The sequence below is a fragment of the Dama dama genome, chromosome 6, assembly GCF_033118175.1.
Source record: "Dama dama isolate Ldn47 chromosome 6, ASM3311817v1, whole genome shotgun sequence".
NCBI classification, from domain to species: domain Eukaryota; kingdom Metazoa; phylum Chordata; class Mammalia; order Artiodactyla; family Cervidae; genus Dama; species Dama dama.
The window spans coordinates 25,525,837-25,553,398 of record NC_083686.1 but is presented as its reverse complement, the minus strand read 5'-3'; the positions used below and the strand labels follow the sequence as shown (position 1 = coordinate 25,553,398).

Below are 27,562 nucleotides of genomic sequence, written 5' to 3'. Positions count from 1 at the left end.
AATCAGCTATACCCCAATGCAAAATAAAAAGTTTTATTAAAAAATAAAAAGGGTGGGGGGAAGATGGGTCAACAGAGGCTCAAGAGGCCACCCAGTGAGTCATCAGCAGAGCTAGTGGGGAAATCTAGGGTTCCTGACCCCAAGGCCAGAATCAACCTTGTCCTCCCAACTCCCAACCAGCTTCCTGTCATGCTCTCTGCCACATACTGCACTCTCCCATCCTGGCCGAGGCCCTGGCCAGGGGCCCACGTACATCTTCTGGGAGGGGACAGCACCTGGAGTCCTTTCCACTTCCTGGAGCAAGACGGGCACGTTCTCCTGACCACAAGGAAACACTGCAAACCAGGCAGTGGGCGGAGCCTACCTTCGGTCATCTCCTTTAGGCACTGGCTTCCAGTGGTCATAATTTGTCTCAACTCGGAACCATCTGCAACAAAACACATCATCTTGTCTTACCCAAGGTCCTTTGGGACACAGCTAAAGAAAAAAGCATATATAAAAATAAAGAATATCTCTAGGCTCATCAATTAAAAAAAAAAAAAAGATTATTGGTACAAAATGACCAGAGCCTTTAATTCTACTCACGCTCCGTTTAAAGGATCTAGAGACCATATGTCTGCGGGGCCACCTCTGTTCCTCGTGATGACCACTCCCTCCTTGGGGGATGTGCCGCCAACAATGTAATAAACATCCGCAATAAGTGGAGTCTTGGCCAGTTTGTAAATAGCTGCTTCAAAGTTTTCTGATTCACTCAGAGTCTGAACAGAAAGACAAACCTGCATTAGCATCATCATAGTTGTCACTTACCCACACCAGGTGATGGACAATTGGTCCAAAACACATACTCCTGCTCTATGAACCCATGGCTATAATCTTGAACTGCTCTGCCCTCATTCCCTTGTCATCAGGGCTCCTGAGATGGAGGAGGCTCCAGTGGAAAGGCAACAGCAGGAGGACTTTTCTCACAAAAGAAGAGAACTTTGACATGTTCTTTTGTGGTGAGAAGGCTTCCCTTGTGGCTCAGCTGGTAAAGAATCTGCCAGCAATGCAGGAGACCTGGGTTCAATCCCTGGGTCGGGAAGATCACCTGAAGAAGGGAAAGGCTACCCACTTCAGTATTCTGGCCTGGAGAATTCCATCAACTGTACAGTCCATGGGGCTGCAAAGAGTCAGACACAACTGGGAGACTTTCACTTCACTTCACTTGGGTGAGAGACCCTGCTCACCAAAACAAAGGCTGTATGATTTCAAGGCAGATCACCCTGGCAAAGGTCTCCCCATGCTCTTCACTGATTTGTTCTCTCAGCTGGCATTTCTTGAATACCTATCCTATGTGCCAGGCACTGTGCTGTGTGGCAACAGAGCTGTCAATTTGATGGTCCTTATTCTCCCCAAAACTTCCATAGATGAACGTAAAGTCAACAGGCAATAGCGACACCACGTAATGAGTCTCAACGCCAGAGAGGCAGATGCTGCGGAAGTCACAGCAGGGGACTGGTCCTTACCCAGGCCATTGAGGAGACCTCCAAGGGAGGTGTCACATGAGCTGAGGTCAGAGAGGCAAACAGAAGTCAGCCCAGAGAAAGCAGTGATTGTGTGGGGTTGGGAATGGGGGTGGGGAAGAGCCGCAGCTCAATGGAACAGATTGGCAAAGGGCTGGAGAGGAAAGACAGCGAGCTGTGTCAGAGTGGCAAGCTGAACTGGACTTCCTGAACACTTCCTCAGGTCCACAGCACGGATGGTTAAGGGGATCATTTTCCAAATCTTCTGCTTCCACATGTACTCTCTCCTCAAGCTGATCTTGCTGGAGAAAGTCCTGGCTACAGGGCCAGTCCCTCCCACCTGCACCTTCACCAACACTATTTCATCACTTTTAGAAAGTACAGCCATCTCACCCTCCTGAATAGTGCCAAAGCCCAGTGTCAAGGGTAGGGAGAGGGGCAAACAAAATAACAATTCAAAATACTGGTGTCTGCAAAGGTGCCATCATTCAGCATCATAAACCATTAACCACGGCAAGCTTTGTGGACTTTTCCCAGCCTTATGCGTATCACTTGCTGTCAGGCTGGGGTAGTGAGACTTGAGCTGGTTTGTTCTGAACTCAGCAAAATTATATGTGAGGCAAGAGGAGGTGATATTGTGATGGAATACGTGATGGAATATGTTTTAGATTATGTTACCTATAGCATCCCCCAAGTGCTAGCGAAGAATTCATTGCCTCTAACAGAATTCTGTGAGAACAAAGCCAAAGAACATCAGTAAGAAATCCTGAAAGTAGCTGGACTTCCCTGGTGGTCCAGTGGTTATGACTTTGTGCTTCCAATTCAGAGGCCATGGGTTCAATCCCTGGTTAGGGAACTAAGATCCCACATGCCACAGGGTGCAGTCAAAAGAAAGAAAGAAAGAAAGACTGAAGGCAGTGGTGACTGCTATTATTCACCCTAGTGGCATACTGAGGGGAAGACAGGAACCTTATCTATCTCAAGGAACAGAGGAAATGGACAGTGACTGCTAACAGGTGCAGGTTTCTCTGAACCCACTGCAGGGGAATGAAGATGTTCTAAAACTGTAGTGATGGTTGCATAACTGTGAATTATACTAAAAACTAGTGAGTTGTATATTTTTAAATGGATGAATAGTATGGCATATGAATTACACAGCATTACCTCAGTTAAATATACATCTACCTTATGACCCAACAATTCCACTCTTAAGTACTTATGTAACCAACTAAACTGGATATAAGTTTACAAAAAGACTGCCACAAGAATTTATACACAGCCTTATTCATAAGCACTTGACCACCAGCAAAGTCCAGCTACTTTCAGGATTTCTTACTGATGTTCTTTGGCTTTATTCTCACAGAATTCTGTTAGAGGCAATGAATTCTTCACTAGCACTTGGGGGATGCTATAGGTAACATAAACCAAAACATATTCCATCACAATATCACCTCCTATTGCCTCACATATAATTTTGCTGAGTTCAGAACAAACCAACTGAACAGCCCCAAACTGGAAATGACCCAATGTCCATTTATTAACAATAAAATGGATAAATTGTGGCACACTCATACAACTGAATCTTCTTCAATAATAAAAAGGAAAGAACTAGTGATACCAATAAGGATGAGTCTGAAAAACATGCTGAGTGAAAGAAAAACAGTCTATATACTATGATTTTGGGTATACGAATTCTAGAACAGGCAAAACTTCTTATATTGATAGAAGTCAGAGTGGTGCCTGGCAAGGAGGTAGAGAGTCAGAGAAGGTTGGAAGTTGACTAGGAAGAGGCACTAGGGAAAATTTCCAGGGACATTTGGAAACAGATGCCAACTAAAAACTGTCACCCACTGTGTGCCTCCACAAAGATCAGATCACTAGCCACTGCAGTCGCTGACCTTCAACACACTCTGAAAGGAGTTCAAGGTGGAGAGATCAGGAATGAGGCATTTTGTGCTCTGGAAAGAACCGGCAGAACAGGGCCTTCCAATAGTTACTTTCAGGAGAAGATTTTATGAGCCCAATTCTTTCATTTCCTCATATCTAGGAAAGCATTAAAATCATCAATGATGACATGTGCGCCTTATGAGTAGCGGCAAGCCTCTGCCAAAAGAAGTGCTTGACAGCCCGTCCCCCTTCACTGAAATCATATATTATACTGACCTCCCCCCCAGCTCTTTGAACCAGTTTCTCAGAGCTATCTGAAATGATGACTCCCTGGCTATACTCCTGATTTTGCTGCAAATAAAACTTAACTCACAACTCTTACATTGTACATTTCATTTTAGTTGTTAGGGTCTATATTTTGCGTATGTTTGGTGGTTACATAGATGGATAAATGAGTGTGTAAAATTGCCAGAACACACTGAACAAAACCCTTAATATTTCTGCATTTTATTGTATGTAAATTATAAAATGGAAAAAAAAACACTCTTGGTATTTAGATTCCCCTGGAAAGATTTAAATTATAGTTTTATTTTTAAATGTCAACATGTCCAATACATTGGATTTTTGCAGCTTTTTAATCTTATGATGAAATATTTTAGAGATTATCTTAAAAATATGTGGAGGGTGCAGTGTTTATCAACATATTTAGGGAATATTCAAGTAAAAAGTTTAGGAAAATTTCAAGCCTAGGGAGTCTTGATTACTTATACCAGGACAACAAAAGGCCCAAAAGGGAGGCAGGGCCAGCTCCTTTCACCAGAGGTGTGCTCTAGAAAAATGTGCTTTCTGTGGTGAGACCACGATTTATACGTGGCTTGGAACTCTGCTGACTAATAGGTAATGTAAAGCCGGATGTTCCTTTTGTTGTGTGTAGAGTTATCTTCTAACACATTTGTTTTGCTCATTAAGATCCTTGCCGATGGAGATGAATGCATTTGCAGTTGGAGATTCTAAAAGAAGGGTACATCTATATCCTTAGAAAAGCTTGGTCTCTTATTGCAATCAGCTGTTGTGGAAAACTGGAGCCTATGACAGAGATTCTCCTTCTTGACCAAACTCTAGCCAGACACCTTGGACTGCTGCCTCTTCATGCTTTGTATGCGCCATGTGCACAATTGCTCAGTCGTGTCCAGCTCTTGCAACCTCATGGACTGTAGCCCTCCAGGCTCCTCAGTCCATGGGATTCTCCAGGCAAGAATACTGGAATGGGTTGCCATTTCCTTCTCCAGGGGATCTTCCCAACCCAGGAATGGATCTCGCATCTCCAGCATTGGCAGGCAGGATTCTTTACCACTGAACCACCAGGGAAGCCCTTAGGGTGAAGTGAGCTCGACAAGTAAAAATACTTACAGTGCGGATAAGCCAGCTGACCGGTGAGTGTCTCTGAAAAAGGGCCGCGATCATATTCTCCCACCACCAGCCTTTATCTGCCAAGGAAGGAATGACAATGTTGACACACACTAGAATTGCTGCCCCAGAGGCACATTTATTGTTCAGGCATTTTAACTCAATCTTAGCAAGCTAATCATAGAACTAGTTTTCATTAGGTTAAGGTTTAAAAGAGGTTTGTTTTTTGTGTTTTTAGCCTGTTCATACCATAACTATCAGTTAAACAATCTGAGCCACAAAATGATGGAAGCAATGCCCCTTTTGTTCATTCTCTGTAAAACTTCAGTAACTGTCATGCTGTGGTTTGGGTACCACTGGTTGAGAATTAGTCTCATTCACAGCTGACACTTAAGGAAATGATGAAGAACTATAAGAGGATAAAGAACTATTACGGACACGGATACATCCTCAATCAGCATCTTCCTGGTCAGGCTTATATAAAAAAGTAAGAATACATCAACAGAAATAAAGAGACTCCTGGTACATGTCTTTCTCCTTTATTCAGCTGCAAATTCCTGAGGACAGAGGCCAAGGACAGAGCCGAGTTTTCTCCAGGTTTCCCACATGTTGGGTAACTGAGTGGTGTCCCCTGAACCTTGGGCCATGGCGGTGGGCTGTATAATAGAGCAACGAGGCAAGGACCCAGGAGATCAAATTGAGAACCATCTCTCCCATCTACTAGCTATCCTTTCACCTTGTAGCCTTAGTTTCCTGTTTTGCATAATAGATTCAGTTAATAATATTAGCCCAGCCTAACTAACAGGACTGCTGGGAGGGTCTAATGAGACAACTTAGAGAAAATTTTGCACAGAAAATGGTAAAGTGCTTTACAGATGTTGCTTGTATAATGCCATCATTATATCCTCTGATGACTGCAACCGTTTCCAGACAGTCTTGTTTCCATCTTAACCCAACACGATCTAGCCTCTATAGAGCAACCAAATGAAAGTTAAGAATGTAAAAGCAAAACAGATCTGTTCACCCTGGCCTAAAATCTTCCTATGAAAGTCGCTCAGTGGAGTCTGACTCTTTGAGACCACATGGACTACTGGAGTGGGTAGCCCTTCCCTTCTCCAGGGGATCTTCCCAACCAGGGATTGAACCAGGGTCTCCTGCATTGCAGGTGGATTATTTACCAACTGAGCTACCAGGGAAGCCCTAGAATCTTCCTAGGGCTTCCATTTTGCTTAAAACCCAAACTCCTCCTCACAACCCTGCCCCTGGCTTCAGCCTCCTTCTCCATCTCTAATATATTCCCCCTTACTCCATCCTGTAGCCACATTATAGTCTTCTGTTTCTGGGATTCCTTCCCCAGCTTCTGTAGACCTGGGTCATATGAGTCAAGCCTTCCCTGACCCTATCCCTGCAGTACTTGCTCCATGCCCGACTTCATTCTCTACCACATCTTCCTGTTTTACTTTCTTGGGAGCACTTATCAGTAGCTGAAATCCTGTTCATTGCTCACATGCACACTGCCCGCCTTCCCCCACTAAAATGGAAGTACGGAGCATGGAAGGTGTTTCATGTGCTCCGTTGGCTGAGTGAATGACGTACTGGGATAAAACTGAACAGGGATAGAGCTGAAAATGCTTGGGAGTTTGTTGTGAGTACCTCGTTCGTCACCAGAAACTGTAAACTTGTGTGGACTCTGACCCGTCCATAATCCTACATAGCCAACAAAGGTGGTTCCTGTGTAGGCAATCTGAAATCAAGAGATAAGACATCATCTCATTACTCCAACCAAAAGTACTTTGAAATACCTGTTTTGCCCCCAGATTTCATGGATTTCTTTTTTTAAGTTCCAACCTAATACTCTGAAATAGCCTTCTAGATTTAACTTTGAGGGCCTAGGGACAGAAATTAGTGGGTCTGTGACCTTGGATGAGGAAAAAAAAAAGATACATCTTTATTTTCACTAACTTCTAACTGAAATTTTACTCCCTCTGTAACGAATAAATGCAAGAACTCATGTAGTTATAGAGTGCCTATGGTCATCACCAGGAGAAATTGTAGGTATTTCACATACATAATGGCATCATACATACATAGCTTGAAATATCATTCATACTTATCACTATTCTGCATTTATGGTGGAGTTATTAGACCCATTGTTAAATTTTACTAGCTAATGCATTAAGAAAAGTATAATCTAGAAATAACTGTATTTCAACATAACTGGTTTTCTTCACAATGTTGTACATTTCATTTTATGTATTTATAAAACATTATTAAGAAGGGGTCAATAAGCTTCATCAAACTGCTCCATACAGAAAAAAAAGAAGCTCCATACTAGAAGTAGCAAATGGGCTTCCATTTAAAAACTTGTGTTGACTTAATTATAAGAAATTAATATCATGCTCTTATAAACTCCACAAAGTAAAGGGAAACAAGTGAGACTGTTTACTAATAATCAAATTTAAAGTTTAATTAAGTAGGATGACAATATACAGCCTTGACGTACTCCTTTCCCAATTTAGAACCATCTGTTGTTCCGTGTCCAGTTCTAACTGTTGCTTCCTAACCTGCATACACGTTTCTCAAGAGGCAGGTCAGGTGGTCTGGTATTCCCATCTCTTGAAGAATTTTCCACAGTTGATTGTGATCCACACAGTTGAAGGCTTTGGCATAGTCAATAAAGCAGAAATAGATGTTTTTCTGGAACTCTCTTGCTTTTTCGATGATCCAGCAGATGTTGGTAATTTGATCTCTGGTTCCTCTGCCTTTTCTAAAACCAGCTTGAACATCTGGAAGTTCACGTATTGCTGAAGCCTGGCTTGGAGAATTTTGAGCATTACTTTACTAGCGTGTGAGATGAGTGCAATTGTGCGGTAGTTTGAGCATTCTTTGGCATTGCCTTCCTTTAGGATTGGAATGAAAACTGACCTTTTCCAGTCCCATGGCCACTGCTGAGTTTTCCAAATTTGCTGGCATATTGAGTGCAGCACTTTCACAGCGTCATCTTTCAGGATTTGAAATAGCTCAACTGGAATTCCATCACCTCCACTAGCTTTGTTCTTAGTGATGCTTCCTAAGGCCCACTTGACTTCACATTCCAGGATGTCTGGCTCTAGGTGAGTGTGAGTGATCACACCATCGTGATTATCTGGGTCGTGAAGATCTTTTTTGTACAGTTCTTCTGTGTATTCTTGGCACCTCTTCTTAATATCTTCTTCTTCTGTTAGGTCCATACCATTTCTGTCCTTTATTGAGCCTATCTTTGCATGAAATGTTCCCTTGGTATCTCTACTTTTCTTGAAGAGATCTCTAGTCTTTCCCATTCTATTGTTTTCCTCTATTTCTTGGCATTGATCACTGAGGAAGGCTTTCTTATCTCTCCTTGCTATTCTTTGGAACTCTGCATTCAAATGGGTATATCCTTCCTTTTTTCCTTTGCTTTTCACTTCTCTTCTTTTCACAGCTATTTGTAAGGCCTCCTCAGACAGCCATTTTGCTTTTTTACACTTCTTTTTCTTGGGGATGGTCTTGATTCCTGCTTCCTGTACAATGTCATGAACCTCCCTCCATAGTTCATCAGGCACTCTGTCTATCAGATCCAGTCCCTTAAACCTATTTCTCACTTCCACTATATAGTCATAAGGGATTTAAGAGCTTAATTATTCAGTGGATAACTTGTTATTGGGCAGACAACCTATTCTTTTATTTTTTTATATTTATTTATTTGGCTGTGCCAGGTCTTTGTTGCAGCATGCAGGATCTTTAGTAGTGTCATCTTTTTTTTTTTCAGTTGCAGCATGCAGGATATAGTTTCCTGACCAGAGATGGAACCTGGCCCCCTGCATTGGCAGCATGAAGTCTTAGCCACTAGACCGCCAGGGAAGTCCCAGGATAACCAGATAACCTGTTCTTAATTTAGCAAAACAATTTATTGGTCATGAGCCCTCATCAGAAAGACAATACCCAAGTGTAAACAGTTAAATTTGATGATAATAGCCTGAGCACTGAGAAAAGCCAAACTGATAATAGACTGTTTGCCATGGGAGCTCTAGAAGTAACAGAAACAAATTAAACAACTGTTGGTTAGGGTGAGTCTAGAGGGAGCGGTTGAAATTATTTTTATTGCATTTATGTCAATTTTTAAGAATTTTTTCTTACTGTAGAATAATGGAGAAAAGCATAAAGTAGTAAACGAAAATAATTAGTGTCCCCTCATTCAGTAATAATTACTAACATTTTGGCAGATGTCCTTTCAGAATTTATTTTCATGGATATTCTGTCATTGCTACCACTTAAAACCATTTTTGAAGTAAACCTTCAGCTACAAATCAAACTGGTAATAGTGCTGAAGTGAAGGAATGAAATTGGGAAAAGGAGAAACTTCCACCTTAAATTTCTGTACTGTTTGAATGTTTATGACAATTTTTGTTTGTAAAAGCAAATGAGTTTTTAATAAATGAGTTTCTAGTATTTGTGACTCAACCTCTAAATGCAAAGAACAAATGAAATAAAATCCTTAAACAACGTTCTCCCGCAAAGCCAAGGTCTGACTTTTGGATGCTCTGCTCTGTTTCATGGCAATGATGTGCTTCGGGTATTTCAGCAAACACTGATTACTACTATATCCCTAGATTTTTACACAGAAATGTGAGAACAGTACACATTTGGTTGTACTTTTAAAGAAACTAGGATGAAAAAAAAGATTTAAGTATAATTTCTTAAATATGAAAAATAAGAGAGTCGTATGGGTCAATTATAGTTGTAAAGAACTATTTATTATTTGGCCACTATTTATCCAGCATCTACCTTGTGCTTTGCATAGATCACTTCATTTAACCTTTATAATTATCTCCATAAAGTAGCCATTAACCTCTCTGAGCTGTAATCTGCAAAATGGGTATAAGTAATTTCTCAAGTTCACAAAGGAAGTGACAGAAGTAAGATTCAAACCCAGCCCTGTTAGATCCCCAAAGTAGGTGTTCCTAGCCATTGTGCTATCCAGCCCCTCCCTATTCTAGCAGCTGCCTGAACATGGAAAAGCAACGAGCTGACTTAGTATCAGAAGTAGACGATTGGGACTTCCCTGGCCATCCAATGGTTAAAATTCTGCCTTCCAGTGCTGGGGGTGCGGGTTCCATCCCTGTTAGGGAACTGAGATTCTGCATGCTGAATGGTCCAGCAAAAAAAAAAAAACAAAAAAAAAACCTAGTAGACGATTGATCACACCTCCATAGAGATTTCCCTAGGGAAAAGTGATTGAGCTGTGTAAGCAGGTGCTCAATAATAATAAATGACTCTCATTTCTACAGGCATACTTGATGTAAATCTCTCCATAGTTTTGTTTTTCCAGGAGGCTGATATTTTTTGTATCTTAAATTGATAACACACTTAAGCTGCAGACCATCTAAGTGATGGCCAACTGGTTAGCAAGTCTCTGATTTCTGAATCTTACACTGTACGGTCTATACCTGCCCACTCTTTATGAACTGTACATCCACAGTCAAGTTGCGTAAAAGACTTCCAAACGGATAATCCAGATTCCGGCCATGGTAAATGTGGCCTTTGGAGTCCTGAGCCACAATACTGGTGCAGAATCTGGGAAAAGGGAAAAGTTCAACATGAACAACAAAAACAAGAAAAAGGAAATGAGATTTTCATTTTAAAAATAAGTCCTTAAAGTGGTTTTTTTTTCCCCTTTTATAAAGAACACATGTGCTATGTAATCCTATGGATTCATAATTCAAGATGAAAAAGACAGCTGGACACAGCTCTAGTGCTTCTTCAGTGTTACTAGACCTTCGCTCTCAGCACACACGACACTGAAAACACACTGAATGAGAATTTCATCCTAAATCTAAATCTGAAATGGACCTATTCTGGGCTCAGCGAGATCACTGAACTTTGCCTGCTCCTCTGCTTGGAAGTATGTATCTATTTAACATGCTATTCAAAGCTGGTTGAAGCTCATCTCTCTTCCGAATTTCTCAGAACGAGTACAATGGCACCAAACTATTCTGCCTCACAAATTGTTTCACTTTCTCTTCTTGAGAAAGGGGTGACCAACTTAGGAGTTTGGCACTTTTCCAGTCCTTCTTAGGGCTCCCTGCACAGAGCTAACAAGAGAAAAGAATCTTTTAAGAACTACCAGCCAGAGAGATATATTTTGAGGAAAAGAGGAAGAGGTTTGTTAAGATGTCTAAATGTCCATATTCCCTGAGAATATGTAATGTTACATAAAAAATATTTAAATATATTATGTTCAATTCTAGGGCAGGGGAAAGATACACACACAAACTGAGAGGAAACATCCTGAAGGATGGAGGGTCATTTCTGAGTAACAGGATTGTGGTTAATTTTCTTTATTCTTTTATTAATTTTCAATAATGATTACATAGTACTTCTATAATTAAGAGAAAACAAATTTTACTTTTTTGTTGTTTAAAAAAGGAAGCTTGGTCAGGTCTTAATTTTTTCCAAGGTTTCTGGTGGCACCTTCTTGGTGGTGGTGCCAAGAAGGAGACAAAAGAGACGCAGGTTTGATCCCCGGGTTGGGAAGATCCCCTGGAGAAGGGGATGGCTACTCACTCCAGTATTCTTGCCGAGAGAATCCCATGGATGGAAGAGCCTGGCGGGCTACAGTCCATGGGTCGCAAAGAGTCGGACACGACTGAGCAACGAAACCACCACCACCACCGCCATGGAGGTTTCTGATCTTCAAAGAGTTCATGTCAAGAAGGGAACTGACAGAACACCGGAAGTAGATAAAGTCTGTAGACGTTCTGTCAAAGGTGATTTTTCAAAATTGGGGAGGCAACAGTTCTGTGTCCTGCCAAATGTTTTTTCATGAGAGGCCCCCAAGCACAGGCGACATCTAGGGAGCCGGGCTCTGCTCTGGGAGACGCGCCGCAGTGCACTGGGGACAGGTACTTTTACCAGCAGCTCCGATGACTCAACATGCACCTGACTTTCAGCAAATTGTCCCCTTTGAGTCTCGATTTCCACATGACAAAATGTTAACACCATCTCCAGGGCCTCGTAGCTACTAGGCTCAATAAAGGGTAGCTGCTGCTGCTAAGTCACTGCAGTCGTGTCCGACTCGGTGCGACCCCATAGACAGCAGCCCACCAGGCTCCTCTGTCCACAGGATTCTCTAGGCAAGAATACTGGAGTGGGTTGCCATTTCCTTCTCCAAAAGGGTAGCTAGTCTTACTTAAGTCTGAGCAAAGTCCAGGAGATAGTGCAGGACAAAGGAGCTGGCGTGCTACAGTCCATGGGGTCACAGAGTCATGACTTAGTGACTGAACAACGACAACCACAGTTTTGCTTAATCTTATTCAAAAAATCTTATACCAGAAATGAGGACAAAACATTTCCTTTGTTAATGCTGGTGGAATCTGCATTAGCACTGCAAGATGCTTTTCCTTGTCAGGCAATTCAGTATATACCTTAACATCAAATCCAAAAGTCAGAATCTTTTTACTAGAATTTTTGCTTTAGTTGGTTTGAACACAGTGACTCCAGCAAAAGAAGAGGAAAATGAAAATAACTGATTTTTTTTCATTGAGAAAGTCACATGTCAGAATAGCAAAAAGATAGGGGTAGGAGACAAAGAATGACAAAATTAACTTGGGTCAATTGAAAAGCACTTTAACATATTTGTGTCTCTCTGTGTCTTAAAACATTTCCCTGAAGAGGATGGCAGTTACAGTGCTTCTTAACCTATCCTGCCTAGGTATTCTAGGAGATGCCAAGAAGCAGTAAAGTTTCATTAGCCAAAGGGGGAAAAAATGGGTTTTTTAAATATCTTTTGCAGGCAGAAGTTATAAGTATCTAAAAGATGTTACTAGATGAAGCTGGTCTGGCAAAACAGTAAGTCCTGAAGACAGAAATCAAGTCAAATCTTACTTCCGAGACCTGTTACTGGGCCCACAGACTTGAGGCTCCCCCCGACTCTGCCTGGGATCACCCACACACTCCTCATTGCCATTCCCTATGTGCACCACGGCCGATCATGCCCACTGCAGGTATCAAACGCTGGCTAGCTCTACTAGCCAGAACAGTGTAGCCTGTGCTCCCACCCCGGGAAGAAATGGGCTGAGAAAGAGGAGTTATAATCAGTAGCCATGATGATAAGGTTGGACAGTCACTGGGTTAACTTAAGTGGGGGATTATTTCAAAACTTTCCTGGGAGACTACGTGTTAGCAGAGTTTTGAAAGTGGGAGGCTACCCGGATTGGAGAAGGGAAAAAAGGGGGCTTCAGATCCAAGAATAACAGTTCAGTGTTGAGGTCAGAGAAGGTGCTTTTCTTCTTGAAGCTCATAATCTGCTGCTCAGACTCATCCAGAGAAGAAAAGAGGAAGCACTGCAGGCTTCTGGGGAGCCCGGTCACCACTCTCTTTTTATTACACTGAAAACACATCTCCTCCCACTCAAATGTCGCCGAAATCCCCACTAAATTCCAAGTTAATCCGCGCTAGCGCTGCGCACTCACGCGCTGAACTCGTAGGCCAGGTTGAGAAGAATGCAGTCGACCAGGTTGAAGTCCAGGGCGTCGCACATGCCGCGTATCTCGTCGGTGAAGGGCTGCGGCAGGAAGAGTTCCAGCTCCCGGACAACTTTTCTGATCAATGCGAGGGCCCACTGGGGGACATAATCTCTAGAAAGGGAAAACCACGAGGGTGTCTGATCTGCTCGGAGGTCGGTACTATGCGTGTGTACTGGGGTGCTGGGGAGAGGGGGTAACCTAAAGCTTTCGTCCTCGGGGTGAGTTCTAGATGCCTCCCTTAACCAGAGAGCTGACAATGCAGGTCCAGCCAGCATCACCCGAACGCGGAGTCCAGGAGAGAAAAGAACATTCAAGAGCGGGAAGGAGGGCGACGGAGAGTGGTTCCCAAAGGGGTGAGTCTGGGGTCCCTCGAGGCCTGCTAGGAGTGCGTGGGGGTGCGTTCCCTACTCTGTAGCTGAGCAGCCGGGGCGACGGCCCGGGTGACAAACCGCTCGCCACCTTGATCCAGAACGGCCGGCGGACGGGCGTGCCATTGGTGACACCGGACTTGAAAGTCAAACCAGCTGCGCCGGGTCACCCCCAACCCCGACGCGGCCGGCCCGGAGCAGTGGCCAGTGCCAGTCCAGATGCCCGGGGACTGGAGAGTGTTTGGGCAGCACGTGTCCGGGCTTTGCCACACTCCCTCCCGCGCCCGCGCCCCCTCGCCCGCGCTCACCCGATGATGTGGGCCATGGCGGAGCGCAAGAAGTCCCGGTCGTAATGCTGCAGCACCGGCAGCCAGCGCAGCTGGGGGGCCGCGTCCAGGCTCACGTTGAAGAGCGGCGGGGCAGGGGGCGCGGCGCCGGCCGACACCCCGGCTCCGGCCAGCAGCAGCAGCAGCAGCGCCAGCGCCGGGCGCGCACTCTGGCCGGCGGCTCTCATTGCTCGGCCGGCCACAGTTGGGACCCTGCGGCCAGCCGCTGAGCCCCGGAGGCGCTCTGGGGCAGGAGGAGGAGGCGGAGCCTGGGGGCTGGAGAGGGAGCCTGCGCGCCGCTCGGCCCGCCTGATCGCTGGGACCCGGAACTGCGAGCAGAGCCGCCTCTCTAGCCTAGCCTGTGGGCTCCCGCCCCGATGCCTCCATACCACGCCCCCGTCCCCGCCCCCGGCCAAGTGTGCGGCTGGGTTCCCGGTCCCGGGATGCTAAATGCGGCCGCCGGCTTCTCGCTGCCGCTCCCCGCCCCATCCCACCCAGGTGGGCAGAGAGCGTGTAACCGGCGGCGTAGAGGGTATTTAAGAAAATGATTTCAGCAGTGAAGCGGGACAGTCCTATTGGCGTAGGAAGAGTCCTACCCCCACCTTATTTGCTTTTAAATTCTTTAAAGGTTTATATGGATTTTATAAGGGGATGGAGAGCTTATTCAGTTCAACAGTCCCACTTCTCAGTTGCTTTTAGAAAGCTAAAAACTTAGCTAACATCTATGTGCCAAGTGTTTTTGCCCTTTCTGTCTCATCTAACCATCAAAACAAGCCAGAACACTGTATCACAATCTATAAGCGATGGAATGGGGTGGGGGTGGGTGGTGACAGAGGCAGAGGGACGTTCAAGACGGATGGGATACACAGAGTTATGACTGACTGACGTTGATGTACGGCAGAGGCCACCACAGCATTGTAAAGCAATTCAGCTCAGTTCAGTAGCTCAGCCGTGTCCGACTTTTTGCGATCTGGTGACTGCAGCACGCCAGGCTTCCCTGTTCATCACCAACTCCCGGAGTATGCTCAAACTCATGTCCATAGAGTAGGTGATGCCATCCAACCATCTCATCCTCTGTCATCCCCTTCTCCTCCTGCCTTCAATCTTTCCCAGCGTCAGGGTCTTTCCCAATGAGTCAGTTATTCGAATCAGGTGCCAAAGGAGTTTCACTTCAGCATCAGTCCTTCCAATGAACACCCAGGACTGATCTCCTTTAGGATGGACTGGTTGGATCTCCTTGCAGTCCAAGGCACTCTCAGGAGTCTTCTCCAACACCACAGTTCAAAAGCATCAATTCTTCAACGCTCAGCCTTCTTTATAGTCCAACTCTCACATCCATACATGACCACTGGAAAAACTATAGCTCTGACGAGGCGGACTTTTGTTGGCAAAGTAATGTCTCTGCTTTTTAATATGCTGTCTAGGTTGGGCATGCTTTTCTTCTAAGGAGTAAGGGTCTTTTAATTTCAAGGCTGCAGTCACCATCTGCAGTGATTTTGGAGCCCAGAAAAATAAAGTCTGCCACTGTTTCCATTGTTTCCCCATCTATTTGTCATGAAATGATGGGACCAGATGTCATGATCTTAGTTTTCTAAATGTTGAGTTTTAAGCCAGCTTTTTCACTCCCTTCTTTCACTTTCATCAAGAGGCTCTTCAGTTCCTCTTCACTTTCTGCCATAAGGGTGGTGTCATCTGCATATCTGAGGTTATTGATATTTCTCCCAGCAATCTTGATTCCAGCTTGTGCTTCATCCAGCCTGGCATTTTTCATGACGTACTTTGCATATAAGTTAAATAAGTAGGGTGATAATATAAAGCCTTGACGTACTCCTTTCCCAACTTGGAACCAGTCTGTTGTTCCATGTCTAGTTCTAACATTGCTTCTTGACCTGCATACAGATTTCTCAGGAGGCAGGTCAGGTGATTTGGCATTCCCATCTCTTTAAGAATTTTCCAGTTTGTTGTGATCCACACAGTCAAAGGCTTTGGCATAGTCAATAAAGCAGAAATAGATGTTTTTCTGGAACTCTCTTGCTTTTTTGATGATCTAGCAGATGTTGGCAATTTGATCTCTTGTTCCCCTGCCTTTTCTAAATCCAGCTTGAACATCTGGAAGTTCTTGGTTCACGTACTGTTGAAACCTGAGTTGGAGAATTTTGAGCACTACTTTACTAGCGTGTGAGATGAGTGCAATTGTGCAGTAGTTTGAGCATTCTTTGGGATTGCCTTTCTTAGGGATTGGAATGAAAACTGACCTTTTCCAGTCCTGTGGCCACTGCTGAGTTTTCCAAATTTGCTGGCATATTGAGTGCAGCACTTTAATAGCATCATCTTTTAGGAAAGCAATTACCCTTCAGTTAAAAAATAAATGGGGGGGAAAAAAACAAGCCAGAAGATAGGTTCTACTGACCCACCCCCTTTTTCCTGATAAGAAATGTTTTTGTAATTTGCCTGAGGTCTCATCGCTGGTGAACTAGCCTCAAAGCCAGGCTGTTAGAATCCAACTTCCACCTCATAATCAGTGACTTGAAGCATCTTTACCTTTTTGTGTTCCCAGTAAGGGAGACAAAACATGTTAGTCTAGGAAAAATCACCAGACTTAATAAGACAGAAACATGACTTAATGGTTAGCACTGTTTGTGAAGTGTGTAGGGAGAATTGGAAAGTTTGTTTTTTTCAGTAAGGTTTGCTTTTTTTCAGCCACCCTTCTCCCAACTAGAGTACACCATCACTACTCCTGATTTTTATAGTGCTGTGTTAATTTCTGCTATACCCCAAAGTGACTCCATTGTACATATTCTTTTCCATGATGGTTTATCACAGGATATTGAATATAGCTCCCTGTGCTAAACAGTAGGACCTTGCTGTTTATCCATTCTATAGAAAATAGCACTTTGCCTCTGCTAACCACAACCCCCTGATCCATTCCTCCCCCTGCCCCCCTTGGTGACCACATATCTGTTCTCTATTTCTGTTTGGTAGGTAGGTTCATTTTATGTCATATATTCACTGATTTCCTCCATTTTTATGGCTTCTGTGTCACTGGGCTGAAGTTTCAAGCCTCTGTTCCTGTTTCTTCCTGGTCTTTCTATACAATTTAAGTCAAGACCCAGATGTTAATTTGCTCATTTACAAAGCCTGAGTAACAGCAGTTGCCAGTTTTAGCCAAAGGTGCATTGAGAGAAAGATCAAGGGAGCCAGCAGGTAGCTGGGTTCAAAGAAATGCACTTGCATTAAAAAAAAAAAAAAAAAAAAGTGATTTCCTGTCACTTCAGGAGTGATATTAAAAAAAAGTTAAAAACAAATACAAAATTTTAAAACAACCATAAATGTATTGAATGAACAGATCTATAGTGTGGTAAAATAGGTATTATTTACAATTAAACAATTTCATATAATCTATTCCTCTTGTATTAAACAGTTACACATAGGTTTATGGGACAGTTAAAAACAAAGATTAAAAAAGGGATATCTGGAATTAAAAAACTATCAGCCCTCTGTTTTCTGTTGCTTCTCTGCTCTGCAGATTTCAGATATTATATGCTCATTTCATGGCTTATCTATGCCAGAATCTACAGTTTAAAAATTACTTCTGTGGAGAATTCAAGAAAATAGATGATACATAGGAAACACGGGATATAATGCTTTTGTAGCTGGCATCTCATTTTGTTCAGCTGACAAGCAGTGTAGCAGTCTTAAACTAGATCTACGTGTTCTTCAGTACTCCTCTGTTCCAATGGTGGAGCTTAGTTCCCTTCCTCTTGATTGTGGGTTATATTTAGTGACTTGCTTCTCACATATAGAATAGAGCCAAAGAAATCATGGTGTCTGACTTCCTAAACTGGGTCACAAGACATTTTTAATTCCTTGCACTGTCTCTTGGATTGCTCACTCTGAAAGAAGCCAGTTGTCATGTTCTGAGGACACTAAAGAAATCTCATGAAAAAGTCCCTAATCTAAGGAACTGAGACCTTCTACCAAGAGCCAACGAGGAACTGAGACTTCTTGCTAACAGCTGTATGACTAAGTCATTTGGGGAGTGGATCCTCTAGCCCCATTGAGAGAGAGAGAGAGAGAGAGAGAGAGAGAGAGAGACCATAGGTTATATACCTGCTCCATGTGCTCAGTTGTGACTGATTCTTTGCAACCCCATGGACTGTAGCCTGCCAGGCTCGTCTGTCCATGTAATTTTTCAGGCGAGAATATGGAGTGAGTTGCCATTTCCTGCTCCAGGGGTCTTCCTGACCCAGGGACTGAACCCGAGTCTTTCATGTCTCCTGCCTTCTTTACCACTAGAGCCGCCTGGGAAGCCCCAGATACGCCACCCCAAATTCCTGACCCACAGAAACCGTGAAATGATGTTCATTGCTTTAAGTCACTAAGTTTTGTGGTAATTTGTTACACACCAGTAGATAACTAACACAGATCTGGGTCATGCAAGTGGAGTGATATTGAATACCTAAAACTGTGGGTGTGGCTTTGGAACTGGGTAAGTGGAAGCTAGAAGGAAGATAGTTTGATGATTTCTTACAAAACTAAACATATTCTTACCATATAATCCAGCAATCACTCTCTTTGATATTTACCCAAGGAGTGGAAAACTTAGGTCCATAAAAAAATGCAAATGGCTATTAATCTCAGCTTTAATCATAACTGCCAGAACTTGTAAGTAATCAGGATGTTCTTCAATAGGTGATTGGATAAACTGTAGTACATTCAAACAATGAAACATTGCTTACCACTAAAAAGTGATGAACTGGAGAACTAGGGCTTCCCTGGTGGCTCAGAGGTTAAAGCGTCTGCCTCCAATGTGGGAGATCCGGGTTCCATCCCTGGGTTGGGAAGATCCCCTGGAGAAGGAAATGGTAACCCACTCCAGTATTCTTGCCTGGAGAATCCCATGGACGGAGGAGCCTGGTAGGCTACCGTCTACGGGGTCGCAAAGAGTTGGACACGACTGAGCGACTTCACTTCACTCTTCACTTTTAGAGAACTGTAAAAAAAAATGGAGGAAATGTAATGTATAGTACCAGGTGAAAGAAGCTAATCTGAAAAAGCTACATACCATTAAAATTCCAATTCTAGGATATTCTGGAAAAGGCAAAGTTAGTGAAAAGATCAGGGATTAACAAGGGTTAGGGGGAAGAGAGAGATGAATAGCAGAACAGAGATGATTTATAGGGTGATGAAACTACCCTGTATGATATTATAATAGTGGATACATGTCATACATTTGTCCAAACCCAGGGAGTGTACACATCAAGAGTGAACCCTTATATAAGCAAGGTACTTGTGATAATGTGTCAGTGTGGGAACATCAGTTGTAACGAATTCATCACTCTGGTGGAGGGTGTTTATAATGGCGGAAGCTATGGGTGGGGCGGGGGTGGGGGAAAGCAGAAGTATTGGGAGCTCTGTATATTTTGCTCAGTTTTGCTGTGAACCTAAAACTGCTTTAAAAAGTAGTGTGCTTAAAAAAAAAAAGAATCCAGGACTTTTTTTAATTCCCATATCCAAAGTATATAGGAAACTTAGTTTATCACTGAGATGGCATTTCCTATCTGTAGAGTTACTTGCAACATAAGTAATTGACAAAGAATTGGTATCCAGAATATATAAAGATCAATAAGAAAAAACAAAAATAAAGGGCTGCAGAAAGAGGAAAATCAAATGACAAAATCCACATGAAGCAATCACAGCTTTACTAGTAATCACTGGATTGCAAATAACAATATGCTTTTATCAGCAGCAGATTATCTAAAATTTTAGAGTCTAATAACATCAAGTGTTGACATGGATGTGCTAAAATAGAAATGCATATGAGTTCTTGCTAGGAATGTACAACTCAGCATTGCCTAGTAAAGTTGAAAACTCACGGGAAAAAAAAAAGCGGAAGACTCATGAGCTCCATAATACAGGAGGAATTCCCTTTCTAGGCTTGTATGTAAGCTTTGGATAAAAAAAAATTTTTTTTAAGTCATATGCCAGGGAGACATGTACAAAAACACTAATTGGGGCAGGATTTTTAACAGTGAAAAGGTGAGAAAAAACTAAATGCTCTTCAGTAGGGTAATGATAAAATTTTGGACTTATGGGTAAATAATGGAAAACTAGTGCATCAGTTAAAATGATAGAATCTTCATTTATCCAGAATTTAATGTTAAGTTACATAGTCAGCAAAAATATATATACAGTGATAGTATTTATGTAAAATTTTAAGAGACTAAATGATACTTTTATTACATATACACATATATATCAATTCATGTGTGTGTGTTAGTCACTCAGTCGTGTCTGACTCTCTGTGACCTGATGAACTTTCCAGGTTCCACTGTCCATGGAATTCTCCAGGTAGGAATACTAGAGTGGGTTGCCATTCCCTTCTCCAGGGTATCTTTCTGACTTATGGATCGAACCTGAGTCTCCCACGTTGCAGGCAGATTCTTTACCATCTGAACCACCATGGAAGCCCTATCAATACACACATATGCACAAATGTAGTAAAAGAAAAAATACTTAAACAAATAATAGGCATCAGCTGCAAAATAGTGGTTATCCCTGAGAAAGGGAGAAAATTGAATGGGGCTTTAGCTATACTCTTAACATTCTATTTCTTTAAAACAAAAATATATGGTAAAAATTAATATTGAATAATTTGCAAGATGGACATGTTTCATTATTTTCTATATGTTTAAAAATATTATAGTTAAAATGGTAAAATGTTTCTAAAATTTTTAAAAAGAGGAAGATTCAAGTATCCTTAAACTAAGAAGTTGTGAAATATCACATTTTTAGTTTCCATGTAATTCTTTTATGCTTCCCCTTTTGTAACACTTTCTAGAGTTAGGTTCCCATGTTGTCTTAATTTTTCTTTACTCCTTGTTGGCCAAATGCCCTCTTAAAGCACTCCTGGATCTGATCTTAGTATCTAAATAACAAGACTACTAGGTACACCAAAACTGGATCTTGCTATAAGAATTGAACTAGAGGTGTTTTATACTAAAAAGAGGGGGAGGGGTGGGGAGAGACCATTGGCACTCCTGATTCTCAGGACTTCAGACTTGAACTGAATTACACCACCAGCTTCCCCAGTTCTCCTTCTTGCAGACAGCAGATCACAGGATTTTTCAGCCTCCATAATCGCCTAAGACAATTATGATAATAAATCTCCTCATTTAGATAGGATATGTAAGATATATATAAAGATAAATCCTATGTGGAAGTTCAGTGGTAAATAATCTGCCTACAATGTAAGAGACCCAGGAGATGCGGGATCAATCCCTGGGTCAAGAAGATCCCCTGGAAAAGGAAATGGCAACCCACTCTAGTATTCTTGCCTGGGAAATGTCATGGACAGAGGAACCTAGCAGGCTACAGTCCATGGGGTCACCAAGAGTCTGATATGACTGAGCATGCATGCATGCACACATACATACCTAATATGTAGAGAAAAAGAAAATCCAACCAGCTATATTTGAACCACACTGTTTACTTTTTTTTTTTTTTTTGGTCACATTCCATGGCAAGTGGAACCTCAGTTCCCTGACCAAGGATCGAGCCCATGCCCTGCACCCACATATTGGAAAGCAGAGTCTCTTTCTCAGAGAGACAATAGTCTTGAAGTAGGATCTTATTTCCCTTTCCAGGGATTAAGCGGATTTTCCACCAGTCCACCAGGGGCCAGAGGCTAGAAGTGAAGTTCCCTGATTCTTACCTGGTCTGATACCAAGAATGTTTCAAGGAGGCAAAAACTGCAAAACAGGTACAAAGTTTATTACTAGAGACACAGTACGATGTATGGGGGACCACACAGAGAAACTATTTATTTATGTCAGAGGAAAGGCAGAGATACACACCTGGAGAGGAGTGTGGTGGTCTGGAGTGAGGAGTACAGTAAAGAGCTGGTTTACATCACTTTTATAGGACAGTCCTTCTGGGTCTTTGTTTCAGTCAGTTTAGTTCAGTTCAGTTGCTCAGTCGTGTCCGACTCTTTGTGACCCCATGAACCGCAGCACGCCAGGCCTCCCTGTCCATCACCAACTCCCAGAGTCCACCCAAACCCATGTCCATTGAGTTGGTGATGCCATCCAACCATCTCATCCTCTGTTGTCCCCTTCTCCTCCTGCCCTCAATCTTTCCCAGCATCAGGGTCTTTTCAAATGAGTCAGCTCTTCACATCAGGTGGCCAAAGTATTGGAGTTTCAGCTTTAACCTGTCCTTCCAATGAACACCCAGGACTGATCTCCTTTAGGATGGATTGGTTGGATCTCCTTGCAGTCCAAGGGACTCTCAAGAGTCTTCTCCAACACCACAGTTCAAAAGCATCAATTTTTCAGTGCTCAGCTTTCTTTATAGTCCAACTCTTACTTTGTTTACATATGGCCAATTAATTTCTTTCTTTCTCCACACCTGACTGGTCCTAGGATCCTCCCCAAGATGCATGTGCAACTTTTTGCTAAGATGGATCCCACCCTAGAGCCTGGTGGGTGCATGTCCAGACTTATTATGGGGTGGGGCCCCCTCCTTTTCTGACCCCCAGAAACCTTCCTGTGAAAGTGCAGAAGGGGAAGTCTTCCTTGACCTCAGGAGTGGGCCGGCCCTTTATCTCTCTACTCCAGCAGAGCTCAGCTTTTGCCACTAGCTTTGTCCCTGGAGTGTCTGGGTGAGAGAACAAAGTTTGAATTTTACTCCACTTGACCAACACCAGGTGTCCAGCCTAGGTGGCCACCTATCTCTGACCTCAGTCTCAATCTCTGGACCGCAGGGTGTCCCCAGACAACAACAACAAAAAATTTTATTAAAAAAAAAATCTGTGTATTTATTTATTTGCTGTGCCAGGTCTTGATTATGGCATGTAGGATCTTTAAGTTATGGCATATGGGGTTGATTTCCCTGACCAGGGATGGAACTGGGGCCCTCTGCATTGAGAGTGTGGAGACTCAGCCACTGGACTCCCAGGAAGTCCCCACACTATTTTCATATGTATATGACACTTAGAAAATTGTAAGTTGTAAGAACCAGCATTATTTTATATATCTTAAAGAGGAACTTGCTAACATTTAAACTACAACATGATGCTTTCTTATTAGATAAAAATGTGTATGTGTTGGAAGAGTTCTAAGTCTTGGCACAGACATTTAAACAGCAAATACCTACATGTTTGAAAAAGTGAAGCAAATTCATTAACATATTGCATAAGCTTCTTTGCATTCAAAATCAGACTCTGGAGAATCTCCCTTTGAGTCGGTATCCTAGATGCCCATATTTCTCCACACTACTCTTGTGCCATTAAGGACTTTGATGGTGCACCATTTCTTGAGTTCTCCACTCAAAAACTGGGCTTCCTAGATATTGGTAATATTGTTTCTTGATCTGGGTGCTGATATCCAGGGATGTATTCCATTTGTGTAAATTCACTGAGCTTGTTGTTGTTGTTCAGTTACTTAGTCGTGTCTCTTTGTGACCCTAGGGACTGAAGCATGCCAGGCCTCCCTGTCCTTCATCATCTCCTGGAGTTTGTCAAACTCACGTCCATTGAGCCTGTGATGCCATTCAACCATCATCCTCTGTCATCCCCTTCTCCTCCTGCCCTCAATCTTTCCCAGCATCAGGGTCTTTCCCAATGAGTTGGTTCTTCACATCAGGTGGGCAAAGTATTGGTGCTTCAGCTTCAGCTTCATTCCTTCAAATGAATATTCACGACCGAATTCCTTTAGGATGGACTGGTTGGATCTCCTCGCAGTCCAAGGAACTCTCAAGAGTCTTCTCCAACACCACAGTTCAAAAGCATCAATTCTTCAACGCTCAACTTTTTTTTTTCCAGCTTTCTTTATAGTCCAACTCTCACATCCATACATGACCACTGGAAAAACCATAGCTTTGACTAGACAGACCTTTGTTGGCAAAGTAATGTCTCTGCTTTTTAATATGCTGTCTAGGTTGGTCATAACTTTCCTTCCAAGGAGTAAGCGTCTTTTAATTTCATGGCTGCAGTCACCATCTGCAGTGATTTTGGATCCCCCCCAAATAAAGTCAGCCACTGTTTCCCCATCTATTTGTCATGAAATGATGGGACCAGATGCCATTATCTTAGTTTTCTGAATGTTGAGTTTTAAGCCAGCTTTTTCACTCTCCTCTCACTTTCATCAAGAGGCTTTTCAATTCCTCTTCGCTTTCTGCCATAAGTGTGGTATCATCTGCACATCTGAGGTTATTGATATTTCTCCCAGCAATCTTGATTCCAGCTTGTGCTTCTTCCAGCCTGGTATTTTTCATGATGTACTCTGCATATAAGTTAAATAAGTAGGGTGACAATATACAGCCTTGACGTATTCCTTTCCTGATTTAGAACCATCTGTTGTTCCATGTCCAGTTCTAACTGTTGCTTCTTGACATGCATACAGGTTTCTCAGGAGGCAGGTCAGGTGATCTGGCATTCCCATCTCTTTCAGAATTTTCCACAGTTTCTTGTGATCCACACAGTCAACGGCTTTGGCATAGTCAATAAAGCAGATGTTTTTCTGCCACTCTCTTGCTTTTTCGATGATTCAGCACATGTTGACAATTTGATCTCTGGTTCTTCTGCCTTTTCTAAATCTAGCTTAAACATCTGGAAGTTCACGGTTCAGGTACTGTTGAAACCTGGCTTGGAGAATTTTGAGCATTACTTTGCTAGCGTGTGAGATGAGTGTAGTTGTGCGGTAGTTTGAGCATTCTTTGGCATTGCCATTCTTTGGGACTGGAATGAAAACTGACCTTTTCCAGGGGCCACTGCTGAGTTTTCCAAATTTGCTGGCATAGTGAGTGCAGCACTTTCACAGCATCATCTTTCAGGATTTGAAATAGCTCAACTGGAATTCCATTACCTCCACTAGCTTTGTTCGTAGTGATGCTTCCTAAGGCCCACTTGACTTCATATTCCAAGATGTCTGGTTCTAGGTGAGTGGTCACTCCATCGTGGTTATCCGTGTCATGAAGATCTTTTCTGTATAGTTCTGTGTATTCTTGCCACCTCTTCTTAATATCGTGTTTCTGTTAGGTCCATACCATTTCTGTCCTTTATTGTGCCCATCTTTGCATGAAATGTTCCCTTGGTATCTCTAATTTTCTTGAGGAGATCTCTAGTCTTTCGCATTCTGTTGTTTTCCTCTATTTCTTTGTATCGATCACCGAGGAAGGCTTTCTTATCTCTCCTTGCCATTCTTTGGAACTCTGCATTCAAATGGGTGTATCTTTCCTTTTCTCCTTTGCCTTTTGCTTCTCATCTTTTCACAGCTACTTGTAAGGACTCCTCAGATAACCATTTTGTCTTTTTGCATTGCTTTTTCTTGGGGATGGTCTTGCTCCCTGTCTCCTGTACAATGTCATGAACTTCCATCCATAATTCTTCAGGCACTCTATCAGATCTAATCTCTTGAATCTATTTGTCACTTCCACTGTATAATCGTTAGGGATTTGATTTAGGTCATACCTGAATGGTTCAGTGGTTTTCCCTGTTTTTTTCAATTTAAGTCTGAATAAGGAGTTCATGATCTGAGCCACAGTCAGCTCCCCATCTTGTTTTTGCTGACTGTATAGAGCTTCTCCATCTTTGGCTGCAAAGAATATAATCAATCTGATTTCGGTATTGACCATTTGATGAAGTCCAAGTGGAGAGTCTTGTGTTGTTGGAAGAGGGTGAAGAACAGAACATTCCGACTGATTGAACACTGTGGTCAACACTAAGTTGCCGTGTAACACGATACAGATTACACATTTTCAAAAAATTAGGATATGAGATCATGACAACAAAATTTATATTAATCAAAATCTTCAAAAAATTATACCAACTTCTGAACCCTAAACTTTAATGATTTGGGAGTTCGTCTCCTACTGCTGTTCTGTTCCTAAGTATCAGTGTATTAGCGATCAGGCATTCTACCTTTCTGCCAGTTTAACTGTTCTTCCCTAGGCTGTCCCTAGCCCTGTGATGTGCCTTTTCTATATAGTCACTTTCTAAGTCTATTTCCTTCAAAGGATTAAAAGTTTCTACATGGCAGGAATATTGTGTTTGTAACCCACACAGCTTCTAGCATGTGCTTGGCCCACAGTGAGCATTCAATATACATTAAAAAAAATTGTTTTGGCCACACTATGTGGCTTGTAGGATCTTAGTTCCCCGAACAGGGACTGAACCCGGGGCGCTGGCAGTGAGACCACAAAGTCTCAACCACTGGACTGCCAGGTAACTCCCCCAAGATACATTTTTATGTTTCAAACTAGTTCCCCCTAAATGGATAAGGGGTAAAGCAAATATTTATAGCAACTTCAACTATTGTTTCAAGTGAATTAAGCAAAAAACCCAAAACTAAAACAAAAAAACTTAACAGGTATCTAATCTTTGATGAGAAATTTACTGAATGCTTTGTTGGTGGCAAATACCATGCTAAGTGCTAAATTCTCAAAACTCTCAAAACAATCAATGAGGTAGGTGGTATTTTATTTACGGAGAGAAGACTGACAGATAGGGGGTTTTATGAGGTACTCGAGTATTTGTTGTGCACTTCTACTTATTGGGCGCTGAACTAGCACAGAACACTCGCTGCCTTCTGTGGAGCCTATTTTCTAGTAGAACTTGCTAAGATCACATACATGTATCAGTATTCTAGATTTATACTTTATGAGTTTGGACGGTTGAGTGTTCATCTCTGAAATGGCCCCATTCTCACTGTTGACAAAAATTTGAGACTCAAGAGCTAAAGTTCAAGCCCTGGTGACTTCTTCAAGAAGTCACCTTGAAGGTCACTCTACCCTTGTTGACAGCATCCAATCTTGTGAGGATCTGAGCTCCAAACTTAAAATAAGCAGAAAATATTCTCAATAGAAGACTTATAAAATAATAAAAGGAATTATATGCTGTAAGAGTCCATTGGACAGCAAGGAGATCAAACCAATTCTAAAGGAAATCAGTCCTGAATATTCATTGGGAGGACTGATGCGGAAGCTCCAACTTTGGCCACCTGATGCAAAAAACTGACTAATTGGAAACGACCCTGATGCTGGGAAAGATTGAAGGCAGGAGAAGGGGATGACAGAGGATGAGATGGTTGGATGGTATCACCGACTTGATGGACAGGAATTTGAGCAAGCTCCAGGAGTTGGGGATGGACAGGGAAGCCTGGCGTGCTGCAGTCCATGGGGTTGCAAAGAGTTGGACACGATGGAACTGAATTGATACTATGGGATTAAAGAAATAAAAGTTAAAGCTATAACTTTTAAAGCCAGAAATTTAGCTGCCATACAAGCTTCAGTTAAGAGTAGTAGAACAGAGGGGAGACTACAGAATGGACTCTGGCCTCTCAGCAGCTCAGAGGGGTGGAAAAGTCTAGGGGAAGGATGAAAGTACCCAGCATCATCACAATTCAAAGAGTAAAGCTACAGACCCGAGGCTGTTTTGAGTTTTATTTACTTCTTTCTGGGGCTAGACACATACACAGGGAGACAGCTGAAAAATGCAAAGAGGAAAGAGCAGCTTCAGGCCTGAAACATTC

General features: G+C 42.6%; 1 protein-coding gene and 1 long non-coding RNA gene across 4 annotated transcripts in view; one reads left to right on the top strand and one right to left on the bottom strand.

The window, feature by feature from the left end:
- NAAA (N-acylethanolamine acid amidase) overlaps positions 1-14,303 on the bottom strand; it is a 21,137-nt gene extending 6,834 nt beyond the window's left edge. Inside the window, exons 1-7 of one of the 2 annotated variants that reach the window (XR_009693379.1) lie at positions 14,016-14,303; positions 13,286-13,450; positions 10,262-10,388; positions 6,450-6,540; positions 4,800-4,876; positions 586-758; positions 365-427 (exon numbers count right to left, since the gene is read on the bottom strand). Coding sequence is in view for 1 of the 2 variants with exons in the window: in XM_061145769.1 (XP_061001752.1) it covers positions 365-427; positions 586-758; positions 4,800-4,876; positions 6,450-6,540; positions 10,262-10,388; positions 13,286-13,450; positions 14,016-14,221 (902 nt within the window). In the remaining variant the exon portion in view is untranslated. The remainder of the gene's footprint in view (positions 1-364; positions 428-585; positions 759-4,799; positions 4,877-6,449; positions 6,541-10,261; positions 10,389-13,285; positions 13,451-14,015) is intronic. The other variant, XM_061145769.1, reaches the window with a different exon arrangement.
- On the top strand, positions 13,365-27,562 carry LOC133058797 (uncharacterized). 2 transcript variants are annotated; one of them, XR_009693388.1, is made up of 4 exons: positions 13,365-13,491; positions 13,602-13,692; positions 21,680-21,795; positions 23,503-27,562. It is a non-coding gene; the product is annotated as an uncharacterized LOC133058797 (long non-coding RNA). The 2 variants fall into 2 exon arrangements; XR_009693387.1 differs by having other exon boundaries at positions 13,472-13,692.